This window comes from Triplophysa rosa, linkage group LG16 (assembly GCF_024868665.1).
Source record: "Triplophysa rosa linkage group LG16, Trosa_1v2, whole genome shotgun sequence".
In the NCBI taxonomy this organism is placed as follows: domain Eukaryota; kingdom Metazoa; phylum Chordata; class Actinopteri; order Cypriniformes; family Nemacheilidae; genus Triplophysa; species Triplophysa rosa.
Window position 1 is genome coordinate 22,752,595 of NC_079905.1, and position 11,423 is coordinate 22,764,017.

Here is an 11,423-nt window from a genome sequence, read left to right on the forward strand (position 1 = left end):
TATTCTACTTCTTGTTAAACATTTGTAAACATGTTTTATTTAAGTGCTATTGCACTTTCACTTTTGTTACTTTAAATACATTTTATTCACTTTTTATTGTCATTTAATATCCGTTGCCCTTCTATCCCATGTTCTTGTGAGGTAAAAACAAAATAAGAATTTAATTGTAGCCTACCTACAGGTACATATGAGAATAAAAAATCTTGAATGTAATTATATACTTTACATTTATTAGAATAAATTATTTTTATTAAATGGGAATTTGTATAAATGGAGATTGAGTTGGTTTCATTATGTGAGATGAAAGAGATTGTAGAGTGACACCAGAGAGTTGCTCGGCTATAGGACAACAGTCGATGATGAACAACTTCAGGGCTTATGTTATAATTAGCATTAAATAATTAGAATAAAAATGTGCTATATTCTACTAAAGGTCTAAACCAATCAAATGCGTGCCAGTGTTTGGACTGACACTCAAAGTAAAGACAGAAGGTGAAGTGAGTAAAGTTGGAAACTGGGTTGAGATGCTGTGAGATGAGCAGCAGGTGCCAGCTGTTTATAGCAAGTGCTACTTAAGCAAAGCTCCTGATACCAGTTTAACTTTTTCATGAGGTGACGGCCTGAAATAAGTTTAATCTGTACAGGGATTTCATAAAGAACTTTAACCGACAAAAACAACACGCAGACACACTTCCGCACATCTCAACGATCTGTCAGTCGTTACTCCTGAAACCTTTAACATCAAAGCCACATGTTTTCAACACTACATCTTAAATATTAAAGGCATCAAAACACCACTTAATACACGTAAAGAAACAGCTGACTTTCAATGCTTTAATAAAGTTCATTCAAGGCATAATCCCATTGTTAAGGATTGCCATGTCCAGTAACATCTGTGAATTAATGAACGCATGGCAGATGTTTCACCCACAACATCCACATAAAAAACATGAGCATTCAACTTTAAATGAACACATGTCTCACGTGCTGAGAGAACAGATGGAAGGGAAAAACTTACCAGAGTCATGTTCATAGATTAGTGTCCGACAAAACTCGTCACAATCTCAATATCATGTTTTCAAGTTGAAACCATCAGAAGTAACTAAGAGCTGGTGTCATGCCAGCCGTGTGTTCGGCTCCGGTGTCTCTGGTTTATTCAGGAGCTCCAGTATGTGTTCAGTTTAGCAGCTCGGAGCGATTGTGCACCCACAGGCGCTTTTTACACCCATTTATTCCCTCCCGGATCGATCACTCGAGGTCCCGGGGGTTCAAGGCTGGTCACAGACACTTTTGGGATGGTAGCGCTGGGGATAGGGCCTGGCTTGACATGGCTTCTTGAGCCAGCTGTCCCCTGCGTTACCTGAACACAGATCTTCGCTCAGGCCACCTTAACCAAACGTCCCGGGTGAGCTGAGGCGAAGACCAACAAAACACCGCCCGTCCCGTTCCGAAAAGACTCGCAGAGGAGAGGGACGCCTCATATCAAATGTCATTTACAGGAAAATGCGGGTGGGGCTATTAACACTAAAGCTTTGCTCATTGAGCCGTTCATGGCGTGAGAGGCCTTTGATCAATACGTCTAGTGATCTAGACATAACTGATCAATACAGTTTGTGACCTAGCCGTAATCTAGAGGCGCTGATCAATGAACTAATCATCTTAATATCATCATCCAGACCACGCTTGACAGCTCGCCGACAACATATTCACATCACTTTAGTTTTCTATGAAATGCTTAAAAATATTGAGTTTTATTACTGTACTTGATGTATCTACAACTTTAGTTAAAAGGTATTGGCATAGACAAAAAGACAATCAATTATTAAATGAAATTATTTTAAAACTTGAGGAGTTAACTCACTTCAAGTTTATTCAAGGCAAGAAACACCTCACAAAGACATGAAACGAGACTCTTTACATTCTAAAAAAAAGTGCATTTGAAGAGTTTGGGTGCAAAATGAGATAACTCCATTTTGGGGATTTTTCAAAAATCATGTTTTTTGTTGTGCATTCCAATCAACATCAATCAAACTGCGGTTGGGTTGGTTTGTTTTAAGCCAAAATAACTCAAAAAATACAGCTAACTAACACAATAAAAACATAATGTTTGAACATTTTTCAACACAGAGTTTTCTCACATTGGAACCAAACTCTTCATATAACCTTCATAAATTACGTAAAACTGACCAAACCGAATACAGCCGTGCCTTCTGTCCTCATCAATGTTACACTGAAGAGAAGCTTGTGTTACAGGAGCAAATAATACAAACAACACCGATTTACAGCCTGGATTATACACACAAAACCCTCTTTAAGCACATCATCTTACATTTATGCACAAATACAAATGTGATCATGTTCAAGGTGATTTTGAAGCAGATTACACATGAGTCATCACTGCTGGACGTCTGACTAACCAAACCCAGAGAGCATCACATCACGCTCTCTACACGCTTCAAAATAAAGGTATAGAAGAACCTTTAACATCTGAAGAATCTTTCTGTTTCACAAAAGGTTCTTTGTGGTGAAAAAATGTTCTTCAGATTATAAAAACAGTAAGAAAGAGATGGTTCTTTAAAGAAGCGCCAGTGATGTGAAAGAACATAACACGAGAGTGTGTTTGAATCACCGCTAAACCAGGATCAGCAGCTGTGTGAAGAGTTGATTTCCAAAATGAGATTTAAAAAAAATCTAAATTCATGTTTTTATTGCGCATTCCAATTAATGTCAATCAAACTGCACTTGGTCCATAATAAAGCAAAAAATACAGCAAACTAACAGAATCAAACACAACAAAAACATGATTTTTGACAATGTTTAAAATCTCATTTTGGAAATAAACGCTTCATTTACACTTCTACGGTAACAGGCTTTCAGCTCTTAAACTGAGAAATGATTCACGTCAACAAACTATGTCTTAAGAGATTGTGTGGATTTATACCAAAGTTTTACAAATGTTTGATTATTTCTTTTTATATATTCCATAGTAGGAAAAAAACTATGGTAGTCAAAAGTGCCCCAGAACTGCCCTACATTCTTCAAAATATCTTCTTGTGTGTTCAACAGAACAAAAAAATGCTAAAGTAATTTTTCCTACTATGGGAGTCAATGGGGAGCAAGATCTGTCTGGTTATAAGCATTCTTCCAAATATCTCTCTCTGTGTTCATCAGAACAAAGACATTTATACAGGTTTGGAACAACTCGACGGTGAGTAAATGATGACAGATTTTTCACTTTTAGGTGAAGTATCACTTTAAGTAAACATGGCATACACTACCATGGGATAGTGTAGGGTCATTTACATTTTTGAATATTGGTAAACTCATCAAAACTATGAAATAAAACATGATGTGTCTTTGGGAATCATGTTGTAATATAAACAGAAGGTTCTGGATTGAGAATAATGTAGGCCGGAGCTTGATTTTGACCTTTGGATTGCTGCAGAGCCATTGAGAGAGAGAGTCGCGTCAACTCCGTTGACTCCAATGAAACAGTTTTTTCACAGCAATGGAGGCTCTCAATAGTTCCCGGAACTTACTAGTAACGCATGGAGCTGCGACTAAACAGACCAACTGAGGTAAAGCCATTTAATGAATAAAAAATGAAAGAAATAAAGCATTTAAAGAGAAAACATAACTTCCTGGAACTATCTGAAGGCTCCATGAATCACGTGACGCTCCAGCGTTTTGGACTTCCGTTGGCAGAACTCTCTCTCTCAATGGCTCTGGATTACTGGAAGTTGCGGGCCTGGCCATTGGACAGTCAGTATAGCCCCGCCCTCAGGCTGAGACATACCTCATTCAGAGGAGAGATGTCGTTTCTGACACTGATTAAAGATTATGAGGACACATAAATAAAAAATAATGACCCATACTAATGAATAATTCATAATAAACTCACTAATGTTACATGAAGAATTGTTCTTTTGATTATTTAGACAGTAAAAAAACCTAGAATAAAAAAATTGCAGAAATGTTCTGACATGAATCATAGTGGAAGACTTGCATTTCAGAAACATTTCTATTAGATAGGTTTTGTGATGAAAACGATTCAATTGTTCGAAGTATTTCTGTTCGTGAAACTAATTTAAAACGTTTAAACATACAGATTCAGATGAAAAGATTCGTGAGGTCAAGAGAAAGTCACCCTAAACTTTTGAATGCTGCCTCAGATTTTACATGTCAAAGTTTTCACTGAAATCTGAAGTGAGGAGGGATTCACTTTCAATCCAAGCTATTAGAACAGAGAAACCTCAGAAGTTCAGTACGGAAGGAATGACCTTATCTTTCATTTGGCCAAATTATGCCTGTTTATGGATAGTTGACAAATATACTGTACATGTGTCCTATGGTGTCACAGCGTAGTACTGTATATCTATTGTCTATATGTTATACGTCGTTAACGTTCTTAAATCAAGATACATTTACTCGACAAGCAAAAAATTAAAAAATCTAAAATGGGACTGAGTCATTTACTGATAAGACGCAGATTAAAAACCACAGGTGCAATATCTCATTCCCCTAATTGCTTAAAACACATTTTGATGATAGAAAACACAACATTGCTGCTGAAGATTGATGCGTGCTATGATGAATTAGTTTTAACATCTGTTCAGCTCTTTATGTATAGTTGACATGTTGTAAACAATATCACATTCAGACAGTGTGACATCAAAAACATGATCACAATCCACTTGTTAAGCCTGACGTCACGCACCACCATCTACGGAAGGTCATATATCGTATCCGGGTCCAAACGCTCTATCGGATGCAAACAAAACAAATGCTAATATACACGGATGGTTTGCTCTAAAACTAGAAAAAAACACACGATCCTAACCTTCATCTCCATAACAAAATCATCCCAGATGTCCAGACAGTGGTTCATTTTTACAATTGATTAAAATGATAAACGTTTGGTGGTAGTATCTTCCAGTAGACTACTGTTGTTGTTGTTTTTGCATTCAGGTAACTTATATAAAATAATGAAACATACACATACATTAAAAGAATAATAATAATACATTATATTTATGGGCGCCTTACGTGACACCTTACAAGCAATTAAACACATAAAAAATGTACATGCAGCAATTAAAGAAAGAAAAATAAACACATAAAACGTCACCTGTATGCCTGCCGGAAAAGATGTGTTTTCAAAGGAGATTTAAAAGTAAAGACAGAGTCACCAGTGCGAATATCCTGTGGAAGCAAGTTCCACAGATAAGGAGCAGCATAACTAAAAGCTGGAGATCCCATAGAAGCCAAACGCATACGAGGAAGAACTAAGGAGAGGGAGTATAAGTTGAGAGTAGGTCCGATAGGTATGATGGAGTCAGCTTATGCAGTGCTTTGTAAACAAGAAGCTAAATTTGAACTCAATACGCTGTGAAACAGGAAGCCAGTGAAGTTGTTGAAGAACAGGAGATATGTGATCCATCTTAAGCGTTCTAGTGGTTATTGGTGCAGCTGAGTTCTCCACTAACTGTAACTTGTGTAAGAGTTTGAGGGGAAGACCATAGAAAAGAGCACTGCAGCAGTCGATACGTGAGGTAACAAGAGCATGAACCAAAGTAGCAGTGCTCCTTGTTGATAGGGCAGGGTGGAGGCGATTAATGTTACGCATGTGATCTTGTTAATGTGTGCTTCAATAGACAGAGTACTGTCAAGGATAACCCCCAAGCTTTTAACCCGTGTTGAAGGAATTGTAGAACCATCAATGCACATAGAGAAACCGCTGGACTTGGACATATTATTTAATGTACCTACAAGAAGTATCTCTGTTTTACTACTGTTAAGCTTAAGAAAATGAGCTTTAACTTCAGACTAACAGTTAGAAAGAGAGGATGGAGGAAGTTCAGAAGTGGGTTTTTAAGATAAATAAAGCTGGGATTCGTCTGCGTAACAGTGAAAATGGATACCATATTTCCTAAAAATGGTTCCAACTGGCAATAAATAAATAAAAAATAAAGGACCCAGCACTGATCCCTGTGGGACACCTGTGGTAATATTTGATGGTTTAGATTTGAACTGGCCTAATTGAACATATTGAGTACGGCCGGAGAGATATGATGTGAACCAAACCAACAATTCCAATGGACTGCAGTCTGTCTAAAAGGATTTCATGAGAAATAGTGTCGAACGCTGAAGTTAAATCAAGAAGAATTAATATAGATAAGAGTCCTGAGTCAGCCGCTACTAATAAGTCATTAGAAATCTTAACAAGGGCAGTCTCAGTACTATGATAGGAATGAAAACCTGATTGAAATTGTTCGTAAACATTGTTCACTGAAAGAGGATCATTTACCTGAGCCGCAACAATCTTTTCCAGAATTTTTGATAGAAATGTCAAATTAGAGATTGGACGGAAATTATCAAGATTATTTGGGTCTGCACCTGGTTTCTTGAGTACAGGAGATAGTATTGCAGTTTTAATAAATAAGGGACAGTGCCAGAAATGAGGGAAGAATGAATGATCTCCGTAATAAAAGGCAAAAGAACAAACAGACAGGCTTTAACTAATTGAGTTAGAAGAGGGTCTAATTGACAAGTAGTTGGTTTAGATTTCCGAATAACTGAAGTTATCTCATCTACTGTTGGAAGTTTCAAAGTAAAGAGAGTAGAGTTAAGTGACTGTGTAATACAGAAATAAAATGAAGAATAGGCTAAATCTGTAACTAACAAAGACTGATGAATATTTTTTATGTTTGTGCTAAAAAAGGTCAGAAAAGCATTACACAAATCAACTGAGTGCAAATATGATGGTATAGAATCAGGAGGCTTTGAAATATCTTTTATAACAGACAAAAGGGTTCTTGCATTCCCTTCACTAGACATGATTAACTGTGTTAATATTATTCATTCAGTTCTGAAATCTGATTTGTTTTCATGAGATGTGCCCACAGACAGGTCATGATATAAACACTACATCCTGCAAAAAGAGTGTAAATAATACGTTTTATACTGTTTCTAACATAATTCACTTTCCATCGTGCAGAACTTATATGGGACAGTTCACCCAAAAAACAACATTCTTTCATCATTCACTCATCCTCGCGTCATGTCAAACCTGCGTGAGTCTCTCTTGTAAAGAACACAAAGATATTTTGAAGAACAACGCAGAACCCAATTGACTTCCATTGTACGAACACAAAAACATTTCTCAAAATATCTTCTTTTGTGTTCCACGGAAGAAAGACTCACAGACAACATGTTTTTGAAACCCATGAGGACAGAATTTAGCTGGTCTGATGAATGCTTTCACTGCCCTCTAGAGGTGTGCAGCAGTACTACATAACAAACATGACTGATGAATCATATTTGTTATGTTGTAAACTGAACATACTGTACAACAGAGCAATAAATAGCCCTTATCATGTTTTATTGCTTCGGCAATACATGTAAATGTATATTTTTTATTTTCTTTACACGTCTTAATTATTCTCTTATCTCTTATAATCTGAGCAGACCAAGACACATAAAACCTCCCACACGACCGACTGAAATAAAACCCTCACAAACCACAACCTCCAGTCCTGCTGTTCACTGACAACCACACCGGCTGACACCAGTTTACAGTGGATCTGAATATATGAACTAAACATACACTACATTTACACTTTATAAGCATTACATTTATGATAACACTGAGCAAGATTCAGTTACGGTCTGATTTTACTTCATTGTGAGTGTGACAATAACACACTACTGTAGAATGATAGAAATATATTTTCATTTACATTTACTGAATAAGTCAACTATGTGAAAATGACACTGACAATATCACTCATCACAAATGAGTGATATGGCGTTAGACATGGGACAAAACTACGTGAGCGTGTAAACACAGCGCGCAAGCAGATTACAGCTGCACGAGCACACTTAAAATGTGAACCTGTAGATATTGCATTTTACTAATCTATATTACTTGCTAATCTACACAAAGGTGACCACTGGTCCACATTTGCTATGGCTGAATATGCTTTCATATAAATGTTTTAAATATTTTTTATATTAACTCAGTGTTTCTAATAAGTCTCCTTACTGCACTCATTCGTTTTCCTGCATTTGGGCCAACATATAAAATATTACTTCATGGGAATTCCTTGGATCCTATTTTTCCCAATTCTGTGCCATCTCTCCTGTTCTGTCATCGACTTCAGCAACAGCCAATCACAACAGGTTAGACGGTTAATGCCGATATGCCTTATTCAGCATTAGAAAGGTTAGACCCTATCTCACTGAACATGCGGCACAACTCCTTGTCCAGGCCCTGGTCATCTCAAGGTTGGACTACTGCAATGTTCTCCTTGCTGCTGTCTTCTTCCTGCAAAGGCTATCAAACCACTCCAGCTGGTTCAGAACGCAGCAGCACGCCTCATCTTCCAACAGCCCAAAAGGGCTCATGTGACATCCCTTTTCATCTCTCTCCACTGGCTACCGGATGAAGCCCGTATCAGATTCAAGTCACTAATGCTTGCCTACAGGACTATCACTGGATCTGCACCGGCATACTTTCACACCCTCCTACACTCCTACACCCCATCAAGATCCCTGCGCTCAGAAAACCAGCGGCGTCTTGTATTGCCTTCTCATAAGGGCAGTAAATCGCTTTCCCGCTCATTCTCCTTCACAACTCCTTCCTGGTGGAACACTCTTCCTAACTCAGTCCGGTCAACCACATCTCTCACAACATTCAAAAAACTACTTCAAACCCATCTCTTCTGTGAATACTTGACAGACAAATGAAAAAAAAAACTAACCCTCTCTCTTCCTCTCAACAGGTATTGGTCAGTCTTTTGTTGAAACTAGTAACTTTGTATTAGCACCTATTGTGTTATTGCTCCTGTATGACATATCGCTTATTGCTCCCTGAACTCTCTGTGAGTGGCTTTGGATAAAAGCGTCTGCTAAATGACTCAATGTAAATGTAAATGTAAAGTGCACTGATGGATACTGTAGTCATGAGCATTAAGATCGATTGTGTTCATATGGATTTGAGCTCACTTATCAAGCATGACGCTATAAGACACACAGTACCTAACACTGACTTCATTGAAAACAACTTCATCAAGAACATTGATCTGTTTACATGATTAGAGAGTAATATACACATGATCGACCATTCTGTCCACAAGCACTGCGTCATGTCAAACTCAATGATGTTTATTCCCTCATCAAGCCCTCAGTATACCGTCAGAACACGTCACAGAGAGAGAGAGAGATGATGATGCTGAGGTGATACTCTACCATTCTGAATGGGCTCATCTTTCCAGCGGGGGTTGCATTTGTCTGCTTGCTCTAAAATAAATGAGAAAAGCACATGATTACATTACTGCAATGAAAGAGCGAGAGAGAGAGAGAGAGAGAGAGAGAGAGAGAGAGAGAGAGAGAGAGAGAGCATCTGAACACACGATACAGAAACTGAGATCAAGCAGATCAATGAAGAAAATGGCATGACACTCTTCTCATCTGACATCACATGATCAAAAATGTTGAGATGTCACAATAATAGGCCACATGTACATCAGAGAAACAGTTGCTAGGCAACTGCTTGAGAGAGAGAGAGATGTCTTCAGTTTTGTTGGTGCTGAAGAAAGTCAGCTTTGTTTCATGAAGAATAGCACTGATAACAGGACTGACATCTCAGAACACATCCAAGTAACAGTCCGTTTTATACTCAGCTTAGCTCATGTCCCACAATAAGTACGATTTTAAAGACATTTCTATGAGATCAAAAATACAGAGTGTCTATTTACACTGAATATAAACAGAGACTATTTGGAATAGAGAAAGTGTTCAAACAGCGACTCCAGTGGCGTAAGGTGTAAAGTCTGGACAGCTTTGGCACTGGAGACCGGGGTTCTAATCTACCACACTACACATCATAAAGGCATTTGTTTTCAATAACATTCATTTTTATTCATAAACTTTAGGTTCAGGGTAAGGTTAGGGGTAGGTGTAGGGCTTTAATGTCTCAATAAGTTGCCATAATTTCAATTTTTTTAATAAATATAATGATTTACTGTCTGTTATTATTGCATAATGTTTAATGCACAACAATACTGAGGTGCAAATAGTAACGTTAACTGCCACTGTTTATAAGTAGCATCTAACTACTTTTTCTACTTAATCCAAAGAAAGTACAGCTATTTTCGGCTAGTGTAAATAGCATATCGCTAAGAAATGCTGCTATTTTAAGTGTAAACAGAACCTACTGATATTTACACTTAGTGTCATTTTTTGTTTGTTTGTTTATTAAGCCGAGTTGTGCGAGCACTGTCGAGCTTGTAGAGATGCAGCAGTAGTCCCAGATGAGAACTGGTTCCCCGGTTGGGTCTGGGTTCTGCCAAGTTTTATTCTCCACTGGAGTTTTGGGTTCCTCGTCCCTGTTTGCACACTGGCTGCACTCAGTTTTCTCGCCAGGGGGCTGCTGACATCAGCTTTAGAATTTTGTACTTGCTAATATTATTTTTAAATGTAACACTTTGCATAAATTATTATTACCCCATATAGTTATTATTATTAATAATATATTATGCATAATATATTACCTGTGTGTGTGTGCGTGCTGAATTCACACCAACACATGGGGACTCGTGTCACTGTGGGGACCAAAACTGAGGTCCTCATGGGCAAAAAAGCTAATAAATTGTACAGAACAATATTTTTTGAAAATCTAAAAATGCAAAAAGTGTTCTATGATCTTTAGGTTTAGGGGTTGGGGATAAAATATACAGTTTGTACAGTATACAAGTCATTACGCCTATGGACTGTCCCCACGGAGATAATAAACCAGACATGTGTGTGTGTGTTTGGTGTGCATCAGTGTGTGTATGTTATTTAATGTATTGCTTATAGTTAAAGGGGTCATATGACGTGGCTAAAATGAATATTATGGTTTGTTTTAGATGTAATTCAATGTGTCTACAGGATTTAAGGTTGAAAAACGCTGTATTCTCCACACACCGTGCATGTTTGTATCTCCTCTTTGCTCCGCCTCTCTGAAACGCTCTGATTTTTGATAAAGCTCATGGCTCTGAAAAGCGAGGTGTGCTTTGATTGGCCAGTTCACCAGTGCGTAGTGATTGGTGGAATACTGCAAGCGTGTGAGGGAGATGTCATATTTGGAACATCAGGTTCCTCTTCAGTTGTACTGACAGGTACACCCACCTTACTTGCGTGTGCATTTGGGCGGTCTCAGTCAAATCAGACCACCAACTGATGTAGATTTGTCGACGTAGATTTGTGGGGGTGTGGTTACACGAGGCTTTTCAGGCAGGTCTGGGTGAGCATTCGCTTTTAGATAGAAATGCATCTTTTGTTCCCACACTTTCATTTCTGCAATTTTACATGTCTAATACATGCATGGGCAATTTATAACACACCAAAGACACAGAAAAACACGTATTCGCGCCATATGA

General features: G+C 37.9%; 1 protein-coding gene across 3 annotated transcripts in view; it reads right to left on the reverse strand.

Annotated features, from left to right (window-relative positions):
• The window catches only part of LOC130567420 (thyroid hormone receptor beta), a 118,361-nt gene that overhangs the window by 13,785 nt on the left and 93,153 nt on the right, over positions 1-11,423 (reverse strand). For all 3 annotated transcript variants that reach the window (XM_057355501.1, XM_057355502.1, XM_057355503.1), the window contains one exon: positions 9,250-9,300. In XM_057355501.1, the coding sequence (XP_057211484.1) occupies positions 9,250-9,300 (51 nt within the window). The remainder of the gene's footprint in view (positions 1-9,249; positions 9,301-11,423) is intronic.